Source organism: Sturnira hondurensis, unplaced genomic scaffold (genome assembly GCF_014824575.4).
Source record: "Sturnira hondurensis isolate 20B ecotype Veracruz unplaced genomic scaffold, ASM1482457v3 Scaffold0008897, whole genome shotgun sequence".
Lineage (NCBI taxonomy): Eukaryota > Metazoa > Chordata > Mammalia > Chiroptera > Phyllostomidae > Sturnira > Sturnira hondurensis.
Genome location: NW_028081528.1, coordinates 696,568 through 720,253, shown reverse-complemented (window position 1 = coordinate 720,253; position 23,686 = coordinate 696,568). Strand labels below are relative to the sequence as shown.

General features: G+C 33.5%; 1 protein-coding gene across 1 annotated transcript in view; it reads left to right on the top strand.

Annotated features, from left to right (window-relative positions):
* DGKB (diacylglycerol kinase beta) overlaps positions 1-23,686 on the top strand; it is a 610,815-nt gene that overhangs the window by 214,980 nt on the left and 372,149 nt on the right. The window contains exons 15-17 of the mRNA XM_037056254.1: positions 3,382-3,498; positions 10,517-10,590; positions 15,175-15,249. Of these exons, the coding sequence (XP_036912149.1) occupies positions 3,382-3,498; positions 10,517-10,590; positions 15,175-15,249 (266 nt within the window). The remainder of the gene's footprint in view (positions 1-3,381; positions 3,499-10,516; positions 10,591-15,174; positions 15,250-23,686) is intronic.

The following is a 23,686-nucleotide window of genomic DNA, read 5'->3' as shown; positions in this document are numbered from 1 at the left end:
TGTTGGCAGCAGAGTGTCCCCCTCCCCTTCTTTGGTGCTTTGTACCAATGGTGGTGCTTTGCTGCTGCTTGTATCTCATGCTGAGATTGGACAAAAAGAAGAAAACCCTGTTCTTGAGGTAATCATCACTTGCTGCTTGTAGTTTGTGGATGATCGATAACAGCAGGCTTAAGGTTTGTGGTAAACATCCCTTTTGTGAAAGCAGTTGTCAGCCACACACAAATACTAAAAACATCTGAGAACCAGCATGATACAGAAAAATATTTTTTAGAGCACGTATTTAAAGTGAGGTCTTTTTATTTCATTTATTTCATCTTTCTGTGTTCTGTGAATGGTCTGTTCAGCTTTTCTTCTGTGTTCATTATGGTGATTATTCTTTGGAATTGTAATACAATATATTCCCTAGTTACAATCTGTTTGCGACTTGTGGAGTCCAAGGATCACGAAACATTGAATTCTATATTTAAAATGTCTGTCTAGCAAACACAAATGATTGATATTTGAAAACACTTAAATATCAATAACTGTGTTTTGTATTTTGTAGTTATATGTTCTATATTCTTTCATGGTTTTCTTAGAGTAGCTCTTTTCAGTGTTTGAATAATTTCTATTGATTAAAACAATAATTTTCCAAGTCTTTTTATATCTGGGATAATTTACCTGGCACAACAATATTTTCTTAATTATAACAAATTTATTTTGTGATTTAGAGTGCAAACCTAAAAAAAATTACTGAAGATGAAGTTGTTTATATACTCACCAACTTTATTTCATTTTTGAACTTTTAATACAAACTATGGGTTTTCATATGTAGACTGATCTTGGTCTTCACTTGTTTAAACAGATGTTAATGTAACTAGTGCTATGTATATATATGCATTTGTAAGTATAAAAACACTTTTCATAAAGGTAGTATTAATGAACCCCTCCATGGTAGAACCAACTCATTTTATATTATTCCTAACAAGTTTCATTTATTGAGCACATACTCTAATACAGGCACAATGTTAGGAGTTCGTACATTTTCTATTAATCTTGAAACACTTAGAGAAATAGGCATTATTTACTACCTTCCTTTTGAGAAAGAATAAGTTCTCTGAGGTTACATAATACTTAAGTAGCAGAGATGGGATTCATCTCAGGCTCTTTTGTCCCAAACCTCATCATGTAATTCATTCTTTCTGAACATTATACTAAACTTTTATGGACAAAATTATAATTTGTAATCCTATAAAGCATGATTAATCTTTTAAAATGTTGATTTTTATCAGAAATTATGTTTATCTGTAAATACATCATTTTCCAAAGAATTTGAACTTCAGAAATTCTATTGTACCATCTGTTTTTAGTCACATACACAAATATATATATATATATATATACCAATTTTCAGCCATACATATATATGTATATATGTATGTGTATATGTGTGTATATATATATATATATATATACTTTAAAAAAAATTTTGCACCTGAAACTGCAAAGTAGATGGACTGTTCTGATTAACATTTATTTTGGTTCAAGAAGTTTCCTGATTCATCTGTCCCTGATGTATCTTTTAATAGGGTTTTACTTTTAAGTCTACTGAAAAATATTTTCCTAAACCACAGGAAGCTAAGTTGTACTCTAAAACGGCAAATACAAAAACTAAGACATCAATACCTGAGTAAGCGATAAGAAAGCGGCACTGGAGCATTTAAACGCACGAGGACAACACTGCTTATTGATCAGGGCGACTGTTCCCACCCAGCCTAGACAAGGTCAAAAGTATTTCTCAAAATAATGCTTTAGACACTTCCTTTTTTTGTTTTTATAATGCTAAAATGTATATATTTCTTCATTCTTTCACTTATGAAGCTTTTGATTAAAGTAGAGGAAGACCAGTATTAAACAAATTTAACAGACATATCAGGCTGTATTAACTTACACACACACACACAAAGGCTGCAGTGAATAGAGAAGCATTCCTGACATTTGACCAGAAATGTGAAGTAAGTGAGGAGCAAGACCCGGGGATGTAGAAATAAGAGCTTTCCAGGAGCGTGCCGTGACAGTAGGAGCCTGAAGGAAGAGCATGATGCGGTTATGGCACAGTGAGGAGGTAGGTGCAGCTGGAGGGGGGTGAAGGAAGGAGAGAACTGAGTGTGGGGAGCCCAAGTTGGAATCCAAAGGACCCGTTCAGTCACTGTTATATTATTCAGTCAGATAACATTACCGTGGCTCATATCATATAATGATGGGGGTGGTGAGTTATTGTCTAGAATGCAATTTATTTTCAAAGTGGCTAGGCTGAAATTAAAATAATTTTGGGATTCATATACATTTTAGATACTCGTGTGGACAGCTAGAAAGGGCATTTCTATACAGGTAGTAAGTTTCAAGGGAGCAATCTGAATGGGAAATATTTAGAAGTCTTCATCCTAGGATTAAAATGGAAAGCCTTGGATTAAATGAAGTCACTTAGGGTGTGAGTGTAGTTGGTAAAGGTGAGAGGTCCATGGCAGAGGTTAAGTGTTAAAGAACATGAGCCTGGAGGAGGGACCAACAGTGAGACCACAAGGGCACAGTTGGTGAAATAAGAAGATTGCTAAGAGAAAGCTATGTCCTGGACTCCCAGAGCAGCAAGCTTTCAAGAGGGAAGAAGACATTACTTATGTCCGGTGCTGCTTGAAAGTTGAGATAGGGAAGACTGAGCAACAGGTGTGATGATGAGGTCATTGGCGAGTTTAATATACGCTGATTTGTGAATTAATGATGGTAACATTTATGAGGTTGAGTTGAAGAGAGAGAGAAGAGGACATAGAAATAGGGAGCAGACAACTATAACAAACTTTGTGCATGAAGGAGAACAGAGGGATTGGCTGGGGTGGAATGTGAGGTTTAAGGTTCATATCCTTGATAGTAGCTTTATAGTAGCTTAAAGCTCCATCATGTATTCATTTTTAATATTGCCTGTATATGTAAGCAGTATTTTCAGGACTCAGTGCCAATATTTAATTTGTAATTCTATATTATTTCTTTACCATTTTTATGAAAAGAATAGCTTCAGTGGTTCTTAATAACTTTTGATAGTCATAAGTTACAGTCATAAGTTTTGACTCTATCAAAAGTTAGAGTTGACCCCCTAAGGATAATACAAGTTGGTTTTCTTTCATACCCTTTCTTTAGTGAATGTTTTGATTATGCACTTGTCATATGTGTGTGTGTGTGTGTGTGTGTGTATACACATATATACACCAGTTCAAAGTGACAGCTTTCATATTAGTCATTAGGAATTTGGGCCCAAATTACCCATGAGACTCTTCTATACTGTGACCCTTATAATAAAATGATTCAACATTTTATAAAAGAGTTTTGGGGGGTCTTTTTTCCTTACAGGAAAGACAAGCAACAGTGAAAAAGGAAAAGGGCAGCTCCCAGCAGCCGAACAAAGGGACTGACAAGAACAAGATGCAAAGAGCCAACTCAGTTACTGTGGACGGGCAAGGTCTACAGGTACGATCTTTTTAATGTAAATTTTAGTAGTTTTCCTGTTTGTTACTCCTGTGCTCTTAGAGGGGATGTATGCCAAGGTATCAACACATTCATTTAATGTAAAGATTAGCTTAGCAGATTACTTCAGAAAAATCTTTATTACTTTATTAAGACATTAGTATTGTAGTTGATTGAGAGAGTGACATTCTGGTTAGATTAACCATTTATGAAGTTGCATTCACTTAAATTCAGTTTGGAAAGGGGTCTGCCAATCCTAAGTTTTTTCAATTATTATTACTTATTACTAAATACACATTTATTATTTATATATGTATTTTTGTTCATAAGTATATGTTTTCCATATTAGTGTATACATTTAGAAGAGTCATTTTCATGGCAAAATAGGTCTTTGGGAAGAATAAAATGAACTCTAGTTATGTGAATACTTTTGTTTCTAAATAAGTAAAAAAAATGATGAACTTATTATCATATTTATTTTCTAAAGTTTTAAGTCAAAATTGAAATCTCAAAGATATTTCCAATGTAAGTAAAAATAGGTAACTCAATATCATGTTTTTAGTACTTAAAGAACTTCTTTAAGTACCCTCAGGGTCTCTGACATCAGAAAGAAGATTTCTTTCAATCTGTTTTTTAGAATATTCTGTACATTGAATTAAATATATTTTATTTTGCCTCTGTTTCTCACTCCAATATGAAAAAAATCAATGAAGGCTTATTCTATAAAATTGTGAAGTTTTTTTCCTACCTATATGTTTCTCTCCTTAAGAATATGCTGTAAGTTTCATGTTCTCCAGGCAAACTTTCCAGCCATCTACCACAGAAAGATATACATCACACACTCGCACTCAATATACATTATATTGTATCTTTTTGTTTCATTTATTATTTTATCTGTGACACTATGAAGTATATCTTTCTTTTATTTTACTTATTTATCTTTAGAGGGGAAGGGAAGGAGAGAGGGAAAGAAATATCAATGTGTGGTTGCCTCTCATGCATCCCCTGCTGGGATCTGGCCTGAAATCCAGGCATGTGCCCTGACTGGGAATCAAACCTCGATCCTTTGGTTCGCAGGCCCGCGCTCAATCCACTGCGCTATGCCAGTCAGGGCGGAGTATATCTTTCATAGTCCATCATTTGAAAGCACAGTTCAGAGCACACAGTAGTTGCTTAAATAATTGTTTCATTATTATTTTGAAAAACTCATTGAAAATTTAATAATTTAAAAAATATGGACATCTAGGTTATTGTTTTGTTTTGATCTAATAAAACACATTATAAATGGAAAATCAATTATGAATTAATAAATTTAAATAAAAAAGGAAGTTCTGAATGACAAAATTACTACATTCGATAGAGAGCATCAAAGTTAATTATCATAAGAGGAAAACAGGATGTACACTTTGCGGAGGTCATCTGTGTGTTTAGAAATTTCATTCAACATTTGTAAATTTGGTATGTCAATTGAAAATATTTATTAATTTGTATCTTTACTCACTCTGAGCTCTAAAAATAGTGGCAGGGAAACCAAATTTTAAAATTTAAGTGTGTTTCACTTCTCAGTGTAAAAGGGCACTTCTCAGTGTAAAAGGGAAACATGCATTGTTTGTTAAATAGTTTTCGCTAGGCACTATAGTAATATTTTATACATGTTAAGTGAATTTTCCATATACACATATGAGGTAAATATTAGTTCTTAGTTATCCACAATATTCATATGAAAAATATCATTATTATTACTATGTTAAAAATGAGCACATTGGTGTTCAAAATTAAACTTATTTTCAGGGTCTTGGAGTTAGTCATCAGCAAAACTAAGTTTTGAATGAGGACCATCTGACTCAGAGTTTCTGTGTTTTGCCTTTAAGGTGCACTATCTCCTTGGCTAAGAAATTTTAGCAGGTATATAAATGCTAAATTTCTGACCACCTTTTTTATTTTATTTACTTTTATACTGTTGCATGTTTAAAAATAAAACTATGTACTAGAATTATAAGTGTTTTCATCTCAGTTACTTAAGGTTTGAATAATCAGACTTTACTCAGACTATGAATGTGCATAGTATTTTAAACTGTGTCATGAATACGTTGAATTTTCCTTTCTGTTCCACAAAATGAAGAATATTCCACCTTATTCCGACTAAATCAATCACACTAAAAACAGGAGATGATGAACCTTTTATGTGGATGGGTTTCATCTCTCCTCTCCCCAGCAACTTTCGGGCTTTCCGTGGCACACACAGAAGTGCCAGGGAGAGTTGCCAGTGAGCAAAGGATGGCCATCAGCCCTTACTAAACAGTCGTGAATGACTATCACTTCATGTAATCATCATCACTGTAACTTTTTGAATTTTCAGTATTTGGTATAGAATCATCTCGTCTGTTTTACGTCAGTGGAATGGGATGACATATGATACACATAGGTGTTCACAGAATTTTGGAGAAAATATTTAAAAAGGTGAAAGATTAAATTCTTGTTTATCTTTTTCATGCAAAACAAAAAAGAACTAATTTTTATTGTGGTAATCAATTTTAAAATAATACAGTGTTTTTAAATCAGAAAGGTGCAGAGAGCTGCCAGAAATTAATTTTTAGAATATTAAAAATATATATCATAAAAAAAGCATTGAGTTGCTTCCCAGTTTGCATATAACTCAGTGACAGAAGAGATCTCCACTGCTTAAAAGAGACTATTAATCATAGTTAAGCACATTCATCTTACTTCTTTCCAGCTAACCAGCATAATGATCAGGATTATTATTTCTAATTAGAGGAAGTAATAGATCATGTATAACCTTAGGATGAGTCTCATTAATTAACCCAAGTCCTAGGGGACTTCAAATAGAGGTGGTTAGGCACTCTGTCTTTGTCATTGCTCACACCCTAGGTTTACACCTAATATATATGATCAAATGTAATTGAAGCTACAATATCTTAGCGTGAAGGAGACGTAAAAATACAGATGGCTATCCACATTTGAACAAATAAATAGAAAATGAGAATGATTGTTTAAAATATGTTAAACTAAAGTTACTTTGTTCCTAATTATTCTTTGAGAAAACTTTTCAAATGAAAGGATAACTTAAGAACCAAAAAGTCTAGTTCGTAATATTCTTAAAACAAGGCAAAGAGGGATCTTTACACTTAAAAGTAATCCAATGTTTTCCTACCTCAACTGTTTCTCCCCATCCCTAGTCTTTGTTATTTGCAGTATTTCATTCTTGTAATCGACAAGACAAACTACATCACATATGTACTATACACAACTGTATGGTGCGTTTATAAAAGTGAATTCCCTTTCTTTGATAGGTGTGTGTGTGTGTGTGTGTGTGTGTGTGTGTGAGTCCATCATCATTTGCCCACTTTGGGCTCCTCAAGCCTGTAGACTGTTTCATAATCAGTTCTCCAGTACCATTTGAACTCCCTCTCTGTCCATAATTATTACTCTATACTTTGAGTATTGCAACAAGCTTTAAAGCAAGTTTCTGTCTCCATACATTTAAAGTGCTAGCTTATAAGTGATATGTCAAAACTGAAATGAAAAAAGCAGTGTCAGGACAAAGCATCGTAGCTGTCTATAACTTTCTGTAAGATGGCGAGATGAGAAGTGAGAAGTCAGGGACACCTCTAAGATGTCTGACTTAGTTGAAGACGAGAGATCAGGAAGGGTCTGGGTGGAAGAGGTTTGAGGAGAAATTTCTGACATTTGATATCAAAATGAAAATGTCAAGTAGGCAGACAGATATGTGAATCTACAGTTTAGGGCACTAGACAGATAAGAATTTGGATGTGAAAGGCATTTTAATGAAAATTAAAGCTGTCATTTAAAATGAGATCATTAAGGGGAGGGGTATATGTCGAGAGGAGAGGTTGAACAGGGATTCAAAATCAGTCTGGCCCTAAAGTCATGTTCTTTAATATCTTCCATAAGAAATTACTCCTTTATGTGAGTAAGATTTCATCTGATTAGCTCTATTCTCTATAGAGAATAATCTAGTATGAACTCTCTCCTTCAGGAATGCCTTTCCCACCTAATTTATAATTATTCTTCAAGGTTTTTAAGTACCACACATGCTATGAAATCTTTCTTGAATACTTCATCCTGCTATTAATATTTTCTAGAGTATACTGTATTACTGTACGTGAATGTGTCTTAAAAAACTGTTTTGAGAAGCCCAGCGTTCTATAGAGATGCCTCAAGTCCAGTAGTGGGTGATGTGAGACGGAAAACAGGTTCAGGGTATTTTTTTTTTATAATGCAAATACAGCAACTTGACTTTCATATGTTTTATATACTGTTCCACTATTTTAAGGGATATATAAATATTTACTTCCAGGAACAAATAATTTTAAAATAACCAGTTTTTATGTATTGTGTTTGTGTCTTCCCCTCTCCCTCTATCAAAATCTTTAGCAAAATGATATGATACTTTAGGATGGCAGTAAATCAGTTTTCAAAATAACTAAGTTGTGCATCTTATTTCAGAGTTATTGAGCAAAAAACAAAAAGTGGGTGAAACCTTATGGACACAGACAACCATGTGGTGATTTCTGGGAAAAGGGGGTGGGCAGGTAGAAGAATATAAAGTGGGGATATATGGTAATGGAGGGAGACTTGACTTGGGGTGGTGAAAACGAAATATAGTGTACAGAGGATGTGTTGTAAAACTGTGCATCTGAAACCTATATAATTTCGTTAACCAATGTCACTCCAATAAATTCAATAAAAAGAAAGAAGATAAACACTTAATAAATAATTTCTTAAAGGGAAAAAGGAATTATCGTATGAACATAAAATTGAAATTTTTTCATTTTAAGGACTATTAGATGTAGTTAGTTCAAAACAGAATTAGTGAACTTGAATATAAATTTGATATGTTAGTGCTATCTAATCCTGACTCCATTCAAGTTTCAACATTTGTCTTAATAATGGCTATTATAACAAAAGAAAGAAGTCCAGAATCATGTTATTCTCATTTTGAAGTGCTATATTTACATAAAAATGTTCTTGTGTGTTGGTAATTCTAATGTAATCAAAAGTGATGAAATGTCATTTTGGCAGCTTACTCTGAAATTGTTCAGGAAAAAATTCTACAGTGTTTTCAACTTTTCCATATATTTGAAATTGTTTTTAAATATAAAAATAAAAATAAGTCAAATAAAAATATTATTTTTTATTTCTATAAAATGTTATTTATGAAAATCACATTCACTAAGTTTCAGAAACTAAAAAAACTGTATTTCTTTCATTTAATTACATTTCTTTAATTATAAATATATATGATTTGTAATACAATGCAAATTAGTCCCCTTCGACTCAATTTTGAATTGTAGAAGTTAGTTATTACCTGATTTAGATAGCTCTAAAGAACAAGATCTGGAAGCAGATGAACTGAATATACTAACTGAAATATCACATCTAATAATACCTACATTTTTTTTTACCTTAGACTATTACATTACAAAAGGATTAACTGAAAGTGGTGATGCCCATGTTCAATAATGGGAATTACAATATAAAATGAAATGAAATATAGGGACTATTCATAGGCTTTGATATCAAGTTTCTGCTGTTCTTCACTCAGGGATTGGAAATATTTATAAGTTTGATAAAAGATAAAGCTTCTATGCCTGGTTGTATCTGTATCCAAATCTTTTTCCCTATGGATCTTTTCCCAAGAAAAAATGCATTACAATTAGATTAAGCAGATTTAAACAGGGAAACAGCAATCAACAAGGAACAAAGAAAACATAACAGTGGTTCAGACAAGGTAATCATAATTTTTTCTCGTGTAAATGAAGTACAGAAGTAGGACTTTCAGAAGTAGGGCTAGTAAGGTAGCTCCACATTTTCATCAGGACTGATACTGTCTTTTCCTTCCTCCATCTGTGCGTGTTCAAGGTCAGCTCATGATCACTGATGGATGCTGGTCATAATATCAAATTCTATGCTGGTGTCTTGAGAATGATGACTAGAAGCTCTCACTCTTCATTGTTAAAGAGCACACCTGGGGTTTCTACAGGAGACTCTATTAATCAGCTTGGGAAGCTATAAGAAAATACCATTGAATGGATGGTGTAAACAACAGACATTTATTTCTCACAGTTCTAAACGCTGTAAATTCAATGTCCAGGTGCTGGCAAATTAGGTTACATTTTGAGGTCTCTTTGGGTTATGGACATTTATTGAAGATGATACAAGATACAAGAAACATTGTACATAGGGCAATGACACCTCAGTCCCCTTCAAAGTGGGCACCTTGGGACCTCACACAGTTCTCCCAACTGCCATCAGCTGCCCCATTGCATTTCCCTGAATCTCACCGATAGTCTGAAATCTCTTTCCATTCAAGGTGGTTTTAGTTTTGGGAAAAGCCAGAAGTTGCAGGGTGCTGAATCTGAGCTGTAAGGCTGCTGAGTCACTTGGGGTGATTTGATGTTTTGCAAAAGAACTCTGCACAAGGCGAGATGCATGAATGGGTGCATTGTCATAATGAAGCTGCCAATCACCGGTTGCCCATAGTTGTGGCCTTCTGAATCATTTGAATAGTTTCTGCAAAGGAATGTTCAAGCTCAATGCAAAATTTGATGCAGATTCATTGCTTTACTCAGTCATTTTGAGTATGATGGTCAGACAATGCACATGCTCACTCAATGGCATCTCCCACCCCCACTACCTAGGACAGTGAAGTCATCGTTGCTCAGTCACATGCATTCTAATCTGTTCTCTTTGGCTGCTGGATTAGTTACATCAATGTCACACAAACTGTTCTTGTTACATTAACAGTGGTTGGGCTTTCTCCAGACAGACCTTGAATTTTATATGCACACACACAAACACGTGTATCTCACCGTATTTAACAGAGTTACTATGTAGATCTATGTGTGTAGATATCCACATTTAAAAACAAAGAGCCATATTCTTGAATTTGCTAATTGGTATTTCATGATGTAGAAATAACAAGGGATCTTTGCCATCTACATGTGTAATTTGTCTGCATAACCGCCTTTTCTTTTAGATCACTCCTGTTCCTGGTACCCATCCGCTTTTAGTTTTTGTAAACCCCAAAAGTGGCGGGAAGCAAGGAGAAAGGTATGTTTTTTCAAGTCATGTTTATTTTCTATGTCATATCTATGTGAAAAGATTCACTAAAATTGTGTAAAACTACTTGCAAATATTATTTCTCATGGCTTATTTTAATGTGAGATAAATAATGCTAGCATGTGTATATAATATATTGGTTTAATCTCTCCTTATTTTTATAATTGAAATTTTAGTATAATAATGCCCTTTTATAAACATTTTTATCATAAATCAGTTATTTGATTTTTCTCTACCCTACCTATTATCCCAGCCCTTATCAAAGAGCTTTGCATACAGCATCCTGCATAAATAATGTTGAAATAAAATTGGTTCTCTAAATGGTCAACAGGGTGACTTCAGGTAAATCATTAACCAGTAATGAGGAATAGAATTCGAACACGATGCCATATTTCCCAAAGAAAACACACATTTAATATGAATACTAATGAAGCATTATCAGGTATCTCAATATTCTCATCTACAACATAAAATTTTCATTTTTGGAAGGAGCTCATGATTAAATCATATTTAATAAAAGCCTGAAAATCACATTGGGGAATAAATGTGATTTATTCCCTTATTTATTCCCTTTATTCCCTTATTTAATCCCTTTATTTCCTTCTTACATCCTTCTAAAGAAGGTAGCCATAAACAAAATGTGGTTGTACCTGCCTTAATTTCTAGAGCTTTTTACTAATCCTAACCAAAAATCAGTAATTAAATAAAAACACTAACACAAACATTATGATAATAAACCAGAAATTACCTTTCTGGTTTAGCAAATAATGTAGTTAAAATGTTTCCATGAATGAAATTTCTTCCTTACCATTTAACTTCTAGCTGCACTTCAGTGAAATAAGGAATGTTCTTTACTTTTCAATTAAAAAGATATTATGTCTACTTAAAAGTTTTTCCCTTTTATCTATATACAGTTGTATTTTAAGTCTATTAATATGATCAAAATTATTTTCGATAAATAGTGGCTTAATAATTAAAAGTATTTATAATGCCTTATTAACGAGATAGTTGCTTCACTTACAGAGATCAAAATAGTAATTAAACAATAATGCTAACATTATTTTTCCATTATAATTCATAGTATGCCTGCTGAGTATATTATAGTTATCTTCACAAAACATGCATTCTTTAAAAAAATTCAGAAGTCTTAAGTTAATGTTGAGAATTCGACATGAGTGTCAAAATGAAAAAAATAAATAAATGTTTCAAAGGAAAAAGCCATTTCCCTAAAACTGAAGTAACACTGATCATGTATAGGACTCTTCATGGAATATATGCCTTTCTCTTTTCCTGTACATAAAAATTGTTTTTTTTAGCTAAAAATATAGATGCAATCTAGTAATGTAACTAATTAATTAAACTTAATATGGGTATGGGAGAATATTTGAATGCACCTATACCCACACTCACTTATGTTTTGTACTTTATACATGAACAGGGATCATTCAAATAAAAAATGTAAATAGTGTTTTTAAAATAACCTATTTTGGATGCAAAGAGAGGCATCTTTTATTTAAAAAGGTAGATTTTGTTCAGGATTTTCTTTTTTAAGATTTTATTTATTTTTGGAGCGAGGGGAATGGAAAGAGAAAGAGAAGGACAGAAACATCAATGTGTGGTGGCCTCTCACAGGCCCCACCACTGGGGACCTGGCCTGCAACCCAGGCATGTGCCCTAGACTGGGAATCGAACTGGCGATACTTTGAATTGCAGGCCCATGTTCAATCCACTAAGCTATGCCAGCCAGGGCAGGGTTTTCCTTCAAAATACTTTTGTTGTTTATTTTGTTATGTTAGATAAGTAGGAAAACATCACAGAATTGTATATCCAAACAAAGCATCCTATACCAACCAACAATTGGGAAAGTGCTCACATATCATCCTTTAGATAATGCCTGAGTTAATTCAAAGTCTACTAGGTACTGGGAATAAAAGACCTAAAACAAGTCCCGCAGGGGAGCAGGCTCGTGGGCAGATACATTGCAATGCCATGTGATAAATGCTAAACTGGAAATGATTTGTTAACCATTTATTTTTTATTAGTTTGAAATATTTTATTGTGTTTTTCTATTATCATTTAATCCCCTTATACCACCGTCTCCCCTGCAGTCACCACACTGTTGTCCACGTCCATGAGTTCTTTTTCCTTTTTGCTCAATCCCTCCATTCCCTAATCTGCACCAACCCCAGGTTCTTTTGTCTCTATTTTGTTGGTTAGTTCAGTTTGTTCATTAGATTCCACATACATATGAAATCATATGGTACTTGTAATTCTCTGACTGGCTTATTTCACTTAGCAAGATGCTTTCCAGGTCCATCCACGCTGTCATAAAGGGTAAAACTTTCGTCTTCTTTACAACCAAGTAGTATTTCGTTGTGTAAATGTCCCATGGTTGTTTTATACACTCATCTGCTGATGGATACTTGGGTTGCTTCTGTATCTTGGTGATTGTAAATAATACTGTGATGAACATAGGTGTGCTTATGTCCTTTTGAATTAGTGTTTTAGGTGCCCTCAGATGTATTTTCAGAAGTGGAATTGCTGGATCTAAAGATAGATCCATTTTTAATTTTTCATGGTATCTCCATACTGCTTTTCACAGTGGCTGCACCAGTCTGCATTCCTACCGACAGTACAAAAGGGTTCCCTTTCTCTATATCCCTTAGCGCTTCTTGGTTGTTGATTTACTGATGACAGCCATTCTGACAGGTGTGAGATGATATCTCGTTGTGATTTTAATTTGCATTTTTCTGATGATTAGTGACGTTGAGCATCTTTCCATATGTATATTGGCCATCTGTATGTGCTCTTTGGAGTGTCATCTATTTAGGTCTTTTGTTCATCTTTTAGTTGGGTTGTTTGGTTTTTTGGTGTTGAGTTTTGTAAGCTTTTTATAAATTTTAGATATTAACCCCTTATCAGATGTATTGGTGAATGTGTTCTTCCATTCTGTGAGTTGTCTTTTTTATTTCATTGATGGTTTCCTTTACTGTGCAAAAATTTTTTAGTTTGTTGTACTCCTATTTGTTTCCTTTTTCTCTTGCCTGGGGAGATGTATCTGATAAAATATTGCTACAAACTATGTCTGAGATTTTGCGACCTATTCCTTAACACTGAAATGGCTTTAGAGAAGAACAAGCTTTTGAGTTGGTTCTGATATAAGTAAATGTTTCCCAGGTGAAAGAAGAAAGATTTGTGAAATGGTGTGTTGTATTTGTTAAGACTGAAAGATAATCAGCGAGGTTAAAATTTAAGGGGAGGGTGGGAAAAGATGAGACATATAAAATGTTTTATAATACAAATAAATTGACTCTAATAGGAACTTTCCATCATGCTCACCACACCACTGTACTAAAGTAGCAGTATAGAACAGGGCTAGATAGGCATGATTGTTATAGAACTTTTAATCTTTTTATAGATTAAATATCTCCAAGGTTTCATGGAGAGAACATAAAACCTTGGATTAAAGCAGTGAATTGGCCTAGCTAGATAGACATTACTCAGAAAGTACAGGCTTATCCACAATTAGGATCAGATGCTGGGAAAAAGGAGAATGAATCTAGCGTCTTTCCTGATATACTAGTTAATCCAATTAATCAGGATTTAGAATGTGAAGTTTATTGTATATTTGGGAGTGGGGAGGATATAAGCAGATATTACATAGTTAATTTAGACTGTTTCTATTAGTAAACATTACAGGAATGTGTTTGTAAAATACAGGGGTTTGGCAAAAGTAGGTTTACAGTTGTGTGTACACAAAACACTTTAATCTTGTGGCATTATTTATTAATTTTGTATTCTCCATATGAACACCTTTAAACCCATTTTGGCCCATGCTTGTATATAGTCATATTTACATGTGTATAAAATTAATATAAAAAATATAAAGACATTCCTTCACTTTTATTTTGTCTAAGACTTCCAGCCCTGTTGGCTATATCTGTGCTTGAAAAATTTCTGTTGCATTTGTTGCACAGAGCTTGATTTCATTCAGGAAAAAAAAGGAAATTATTTAATATGTAGTATTGAAACTGTTTAGCAGTTTTTATGAGCTGACTGATCAAGTTGATTGTCTTTGTGAAATAATTAGGCAGATGAGGTCACTTTCTTTGCTCGCATACATACAAAGTGCATAATCAGATTTTGTATGTGGGATAGTTTTCAACTCTGTTAATTGGTTCAATATTTTATATGTTTTACAAGGATCTGTTCAGAAAAGTTATTTAAGTAATTGAATACTGATATTTTCAAAATATTTACTTGAAATCTAATTAACTAAATAATATTTAAAAGCAGGATAATACTCTAAGTGTATATGCATATTTAGAAGGCAAATATCATTCTTTCTCATGTATAAGCTTATTGCTTTTATAATGACTACTAGGCTTCTTTTCTCAAATGAACCATTAATTCCTATTAAGGTTTTATATTTCTAATATTATTAATGTAAAATTTACCAAATACATATAATTATAGTCATGTATAATTAAAATATTCAGGGGTGCTATTTATTTTAAAATGTCACTAAACTTTTCTATCACTAAACTTTTTTCTTCCATATTTTTGTCTGTCTAGAATTTACAGAAAATTTCAATATCTACTAAATCCTCGTCAGGTTTACAGTCTTGCTGTAAATGGACCAATGCCAGGGTAAGTTCAAGGTCAATATTATTGCCATTAATTAACATTAATTCAGTGAGCAAGCCTGAACTACCTAAAATAATGTTTTCTAAGTATAGCAGGCAGATATGTATACAACGGAACATAGAATGTTGACTATGTAAGAGAAACCCATGCAGATACTGGTTTTCAAAATAGCTCGTTTGAAGAAGATTTTCCTCTCCTGTAAATATTGTGAAGTAATATTAATACAAATGCTAATAATAATAACCACACACACATATAAAACACACACTAGCTGGGTGCTTAAACCTATAAACCATCTGTTTGAAAAAGTAATCTCCTCGTCAAATATAGAATATAAATCTACAGAGGAAAGAAAAGGCTAGTGAACACAATCAAAATTATAATATAATGTTTACTTACTGCTTACAAAATATAATCAGTATCAGCTCTTATTGTTAATAAGTAAAGTGCAGTAAAATATATTATAACATAAATTATATACTCTTGATGCAACAAGAATGCACTGAAGGAAATCATCATTAATTTGGCCTACTTAACTAATTAATATCTTCTTCCACTGACCTGTCTTCTCTCTTTCAACATGTGGGTAAACAGGGGACCAGATAAATGGAGAGAAGCTCTATAACCTTACAAAAGTTTATTTTTTAAAAAAAGTTAGTATGATTAAAATAGGTCTCCTAGGTTATGTATGAAAGTAGAAAACAAATATTGAAATTGTACTGTTTCAAATGCTCAGAATAAAATTTATATCAGTATATCTATATTAAATAACTATAAGTAGAATTATTAGCACAGATCCCATAATTACATTTGGCTTTCTTTCATTCCTTGCTACCTCCTGCCCAAGGCCAGTTTCCAAATACAGGGTGTTGATGTGTGGAAACTACTTGCTATAAAAGGCAGGCTTATCACAGGAATTGAGTTCAGAACAATGCCTTTGTCAAGCTCCAGAATCCAGCGTCTAAAGGATCGTGATCAAATTATTGGATAGGTGAGCCACATGCAGGAAATCCCCATTCAGTTAAAGCCAAACACAAGTAAAGTCTTGATATTAACAAACAAGCTCAGGCAAGATGGCTTTTTTTTTTCTTCTCTCTTAATAGTCTCTAAACTTAGAAGTAGGTCTTATGCTGCAGGATTAAGAAATTCTGCACCTGAAAAGTTTAGCCATTCCAAGACCTTGGTAGCTCCACCCAGACTAAATCCATCTTGGGCTTGGCCTGGGTTTCATAGTTAAATGTAGTGCTGCTGACTCTACTAATTACAAGCCTTACGACCTAACCTCCTGTGCCTTTGTTATGCTGCTGTGGGAGAAAAATAGCTCTCTGATGGGCTAGTTTAGTTAAATGGGATAATGTTGATAAAGCACATAAAAATGTGATGATCACATGATATATCCTCAATTAATGGTATTTACTATCAGTACTCTTTATAGCTATTAATTAATAATTACTAATGACATGACTACTTTTTAGTTATACGTAACTATTCTCCAATAACATTGATTTTAGTCATTTCTCATTTTATTTTGAGCTTGCTCTAATGCATACTACATGTTTCCTTTCACTCTTTTAATTTTAGGCTTCCTATCATCCTCTACTTTATTTTAATGTATTGAAAAAATAAAAGTATTATATATACTTGTAAAAACCCATGCTAAAAGAATTTTTAGTATGGATTTTAATGAAAAGCTCTACCTACCAGTCTACAGGGTTACCACTGCAAATTATTTGTATATATACTCTCAGAACTTTTTCTATAGGCATAAAATGTATGTGTGTAATGTATTCATATGTGTCATATGTATATAACGTATAACATGTATTATACACAGATTTTTAACATTACTTGCAGTACTTTTTACTACATTCAAAAGCATATGATAAATATTGAGTTCAGAACATATTGATCAGTTTCATTATTTTTAGGAGTTGAACAATATTCTATAGTTTTGTTAGGTAATGCATTATCGATAAACACTAAGAGTGTTTGCTCTTTTAAATTACTCCCAACTATGCTAAGTTAATACCCAAATTTATGTATGTTTTTTAAAAGTATATTTCAATATTTTCACTGAATAACTTAGCATAGGTAAAATTGCTTGGTTTAGAATATTTTCATTTTTAACTATGTATCTTCCTGCCAAAGTGCTATAAAAAGTGTATACTAAGTTACAATCCCAGTAACAGTGTATAATGCTTATTTTCCACAGTCTCCTTCAAATTGGATATCTTTAGCAGTTTCTATATCTGTACAATATGGCAGATGAAAGCATATCCTTATCATTTTTATTTCTATATCTCTGATATCACTTATAAAGTTGAATATGTTATTAACTATATTTGCTTTTCTGTAAATGACAAGAAATGTATCCTGACTTATTATTCAAAATAAAGTTTACTGAAGAATTATCAGGTTGTTGATAGAATTAATGAAAAAATGAATTGGTTATGGTATACACATAAATCACAATTGCATCCAAAATACCCTAAATATTCTACTAATTAAAAACCTTAATTGTCAAGTTGTATGCATCAGCACATACACACAAACAAACTATTCAGTTATTCTTCTAGTGATTCTACAGTAACCAGAAAAAAGGTAAGTCAAATCTTGGGTCACTAAATAGTATAGTCCGTAAAGTCTCTCTGGGTAGCACCCCTCCCACGAGTCTTTTCCAAATCACGCCCTTCTTTTTCATTTAAAACTCCACCATTTAAAAAGCAGGAAAGTTTAAGGTAATTTAACATAGAAATCTACAATGTGGTCTCATTTTCAAAAAAAATATGTACTCAATATTTTTGTCATAGGAGAATTCAATCAAATTTAAAAAAATTAAAAGTATATCAGGGAGTTAATTAATGAAATTGTGTTACTATTCTAGATCTTATGTAGTTGCTGTGAGCTATCTTAAATTTGCTGTCAGTGTGATTTCTTGTTATATATATAATTCATATAAACCTGAATTTTTATATTTTTTAATTTATTTTTTCTTGCAGAGGGCCTAAAGTTTTTAAACATCATACCCCAAAAAGTCAGTATTCGCCCCTGCTCCTAGTTTATTGATCAGAGAATAAGGGGAGGAAATTACCTCANCAGGAAAGTTTAAGGTAATTTAACATAGAAATCTACAATGTGGTCTCATTTTCAAAAAAAATATGTACTCAATATTTTTGTCATAGGAGAATTCAATCAAATTTAAAAAAATTAAAAGTGTATCAGGGAGTTAATTAATGAAATTGTGTTACTATTCTAGATCTTATGTAGTTGCTGTGAGCTATCTTAAATTTGCTGTCAGTGTGATTTCTTGTTATATATATAATTCATATAAACCTGAATTTTTATATTTTTTTATTTATTTTTTCTTGCAGAGGGCCTAAAGTTTTTAAACATCATACCCCAAAAAGTCAGTATTCGCCCCTGCTCCTAGTTTATTGGTCGGAGAATAAGGGGAGGAAATTACCTCAACTTTCTTCACTCCTAATCTTATGAATATGTTGATATTCAAACCCATTTTGACTTCCTTCCATATTTTCTCGGTAGATGAGCCATGTCTCCTCCCAAGGAAGATGTATTCATCCTCTTCTCTGGGTCCCTCCCTGTTGCTCTTGTGTCTTTGATACAACACTTACTATGAATGCTCTCTTGTTTTACATCTTGATTTGTTGCTGTTTTACCAAGTTTTTATCTCAAGTACATAAACCCCCTTAATATGTACTCTACTTGTATTAAGTGACTTGTATTAGTTTATGAAATCATGTATAGTCATTAAAGGGATATAATATGCATAGATTACAATAGGAATGGATAGAATATGAATTCAAGCCCATGGGGAATACAGACCAAGAATTCTCCGGTCATTACAGAATTGCAGAAAATGAGCAAATGTGAAATGGACACAGCTCTCATTTTTTATTTGAAAACTCTGTGCAAATGAGTTACCTTCTAAAATCTTTTTTTCACTATTAGATTCTTAATAAAACAGGCTATTCTTCCACCTTTCTGTCTTCTTCAGTGTAGTCTAGGGTTTTGACTTTACATTCAGGGTGCTATTGTGACTAATAAGCCTACAGGTGTCTTATAAAATAGTCATGGCTGTTTTCACCTTTCTTACAGTCTTTTCTCCCTTGGACATTAGGAAATCAAGGTTTCCTCTCTCTAAGCTGCTGCTTCTTATATATCTGGTTGCATTTTCTTTAGTCCATTCCTTTAATGTCACTTTTTCTTAGAATTTAATACTTAGAACTTTATTAATTTCATGTGCATATGCTTACTTAATTTTAAAAAATGTTTTAAATTTAATTATTGTTCAAGTACAGTTTTCAGTCCCCCACTCCCATTAAGCTCACACCCCCCCATGCTCCCCACCTCCCTCCCATTTCTGCTCCCCTTAGTTGTTCTCCATGTGTCCTTTATACTAGTTTCTGTGAGTCCTTCCCTTTTTCCCCTGAAATTCTCTCCTCTCTCCATTCTGGTCCTTGTCAGCCTGTTCTGAATTTCAGTGTCTTTGCTCATATTTTGCTTGCTTGTTTGTTTTGTTGTTTAGGTTCCTATTAAAGGTGAGATCATATGGTATTTGTCTTTCACTGCCTGGCTTATTTTGCTCAGCATAATGCTTTCCAATTCCATTCATGCTGTTGCAAAGGGTAGTAGCTCCTTCTTTCTTTCTGCAGCATAGAATTCCATTGTGTAAATGTACCATAGTTTTCTGATCCATTCATTTACTGATGGGCATCTAGGTTACTTCCAACGCTTGGCTATTGTAAATTGTGCTGCTATGAACATCAGGGTGCATAGGTTCTTTTGGATTGGTGCTTCAGGGTTCTTAGGATATACTCCTAATAGTGAAATTGCTGGGTCAAAAGGCATGTTCATTTTTAGTTTTCTTAGAAAATTCCATATGTTTTCCATAGTGGTTGTACCAGTCTGCAATTCCACCAACAGTGAACTAGGGTCCCCTTTTCCCCACACCCTCTCCAACATTTGTTGTTTGTTGATTTGTTTATGATGGCCATTCTGACCAGTGTAAAGTGGTATTTCATTGTGGTTTTAATTTGCATCTCTCTGATAGCTAGCGATATTGAGCATCTTTTCATGTGTTTCTGGATCCTCTGTATGTCCTCCTTGGAGAAGTGTCTGTTCAAGTCCTTTACCCATTTTTTAATTGGGTTGCTTTTCTTCTTAGAGTGGAGTTGTGTAAGTTCTTTGTATATTTTGGAGATTAAATGTTTGTCTGAGGTATCACTGGCAAATATTTTTCCCAAACAGTTGAATCTCTTTTTATCTTAATACTGTTTTCTTTAGCTCTGCAGAAGCTTTTAATTTTGATGAGATCCCATTTGTTTATTCTTTCCTTTATATTCCTTGCTCTAGGGGACATATTGGTAAAAATGTTGCTGCATGAAATATCTGAGATTTTCCTGCCAATGTTCTCCTTTAGGACTTTAATGGCTTCACAGCTTATATTTAAGTCTTTTATCCACCTTGAATTTATTTTGATGTATGGTGCTCAAGTTTCTTTTTTTTTTTTTTTTTTTGCATGTAGCTGTCCAGTTCTCCCAGCACCATTTGTTGAAGAGGCTATTTTTACTCCATTTTATGTCACTGCCCCCTTTGTCAAATATTAATTGACTGTAGAGAGTTGGATTTATTTCTGGGCTCTGTTCTGTTCCATTGGTCTATGTGCCTGTTTTTGTGCCAGTACCAGGCTGTTTTGATTACAGTGGAATTGTAATACAGTTTAGTGTCAGGTATTGTGATCCCTCCTGCTTTGTTCTTCTTTCTCAAAATTGTGGCTGCAGAAGAAGCAAGAGATAAGGGGACAGTCACCTACAAAGGAGTTCCCATCAGAACTCCAGCAGATTTCTCAAAAGAGACCTTATAAGCAAGAAGGGACTGGAAAGAAGTATTCCAAGACATGAAATCCAAAGACCTACAGCCAAGATTGCTTTATCCAGCAAAGTTTTCATTTTTTCATTTAGAAGGACAGATAAAGTGCTTCTCAGATAAGATCAAATTCAAGGAATTCATCATCACCAAGCCCTTAATATATGAAATGTTAAAGGGACTTATATAAGAAAAAGAAGATGAAAAATATGAACAGTGAAAGGACAGCAAACTCACAGTTATCAACAACCACACCTAAAACAAAAGCAAACCAAGAGGATAGCTAGATCAGGAGCGGAACTATAGAAATGAAGAACACATGGAGTGTTAGCAACAGGGGAGTGGGAGGAGGAGAAGGTGGGAGAAGGTACAGAAAATAGCATAGACAGTAGGTAGAAAATAGATAGGGGGTAGGGCAAGAATAGTAAGGGAAATATAAAATCTAAAGAACTTGAGACATGTGGTCATAAACTAAAGGGAGGGAATGGTGGGGGAGGGAGTGTGCAGGGTGGAGGAGAATGAAGGGGAGAATAGAACAACAACTGTAATATAGTCAATAAAATATATTTAAAAATTAAAAATTAAAAAAAATTAAAAAAATTGCGGTTGCTATTCGGGGTCATTTATGGTTCCATATAAATTTTTGAAGTGTTTGTTCTATGTCTGTGAAATATGCCATTGGTACTTTAATAGATATTGCATTGAATCTGTATTGCTTTGGGTAGTATGGACATTTTGATGATGTTAATTCTGCCAATCCATGAACACGGTATTTGTTTCCATTTGTTTGTGTCCTCCTTGATTTCTTTCTTCAGAAGAATTCTACAAAGCATTTAAGGAAGAGATAAGCCCTATTCTTCACAGACTATTCCAAAAAATTCAAAATGATGGAAAACTCCCAAACTCTTTTTATGAAGCCAGCATCATCCTATTTCCAAAACCAGATAGAGACACAGCAAAGAAAGAAAACTTCAGGCCAATATTGCTGATGAACATAGATGGTAAAGTCCTCAAGAAAATATTGACAAATAGCATCCAACAACATGTTATAAAGATCATACACCATGACCAAGTGGGATTCATCCCAGGGATGCAAGGATGGTTCAATATTTGCAAATCAGTAAATGTAATACATCACATAAACAAAAGCAAAGGCAAAAATCACATGATCATATCAATAGACATGGAAAAAGCTTTTGATAAGATACAACACTCACTTATGATAAAAACACTCAGCAAAGTCTGAATAGAGGGAGCATTCCTCAATATAATAAAGGCCATATATGAGAGACCTACAGCCAACACCATACTCAATGGGCAAAAACTAAAATCTTTTCCACTAAGATCAGGAACAAGACAAGGTTGTCCCCTTTCACCACTTCTATTCAATATAGTATTAGAAGTTTTAGCTACAGTGATCAGACAAGAAAAGGAAATAAAAGGCATCCAAATAGAAAAGGAGGAAACAAAACTGTCATTGTTTGCAGATGACATGATTGTGTATATGGAAAATCCTATAGACTCTACCCCCAAACTGCTTGAACTAATAAATGAATTTTGCAAAAGAGCAGGATACAAAGTCAATATTCATAAATCAAAGGCATTTTTATATACTAACAATGAATCAGCAGAAGCAGAAATCAAGAAAAGAATCCCATTCAATGTAGCTTCCTTAATTTTAGTATAATAAAATAATAGTGATTTGTTTGGTGGAGAGCATATATGTAGAATGTAACAATGTTATGATGAGTCAGGTGTTTTCTCCATTTCCTGATGAGGAAACATGGTCAGAGTGCTTCCATAACTTACTTCAGGTTTTAGTGTCATAAAGAGGGAATCAAGTCTGTTGTATTCCAACAGGGCTCTTTCTGCCTCTGTTGTATGGTTCCTCTTCCTATTCCGTTTCGTTATTTTGATCATCAAGTGTACACGGATGGCTTCTGAACATCTCCTTTCATCTCGGATTCCTCCCTGCATTCCCGTGTGAATTTACTTAACTATTGTCAACATTGTCATACTAATGTTCCATTCGTGTCTTAAATTTTTCATGTCTATTACTAAACTCATTTTCTCATCCTTTCCCAGATTGTTCACTGACTTTTTTCTCTAACTTGATGAATGGAAGTACCATTGAGTTTTATATCCCTTCTTACGATACATTCTTTCCCTCTGTCCAGTATTTCTCATCTAATCACTCTCCTAGTATTCCATTCCTCCCTTCTTACACATTAACCCTTCACTCAATTTCTTCTCTTCCAATTCACCAGCAAATGAACCTTTACAAAAACTTCAAAATTCAGTTCAGTATGTCTATTTTTAGTAAGCCAACTCTGATATTCTTTGGTACCTCACTGGCATTAACCATCTTAAGAGAACCTCCCCCACTGACTGTGTGTCCTTGTCTGCCTTCTTAATTAAGCCACTGACACCCATGTAGTCACTACTCTTTGTCTTGTTTTGGAATCTCTGGAATCAATGCAGTTCCTGGTACACAGTTGTTGATTTTTAATGTATATTAAATAAGTTAATTGATACAGGTGACATATAATTTATA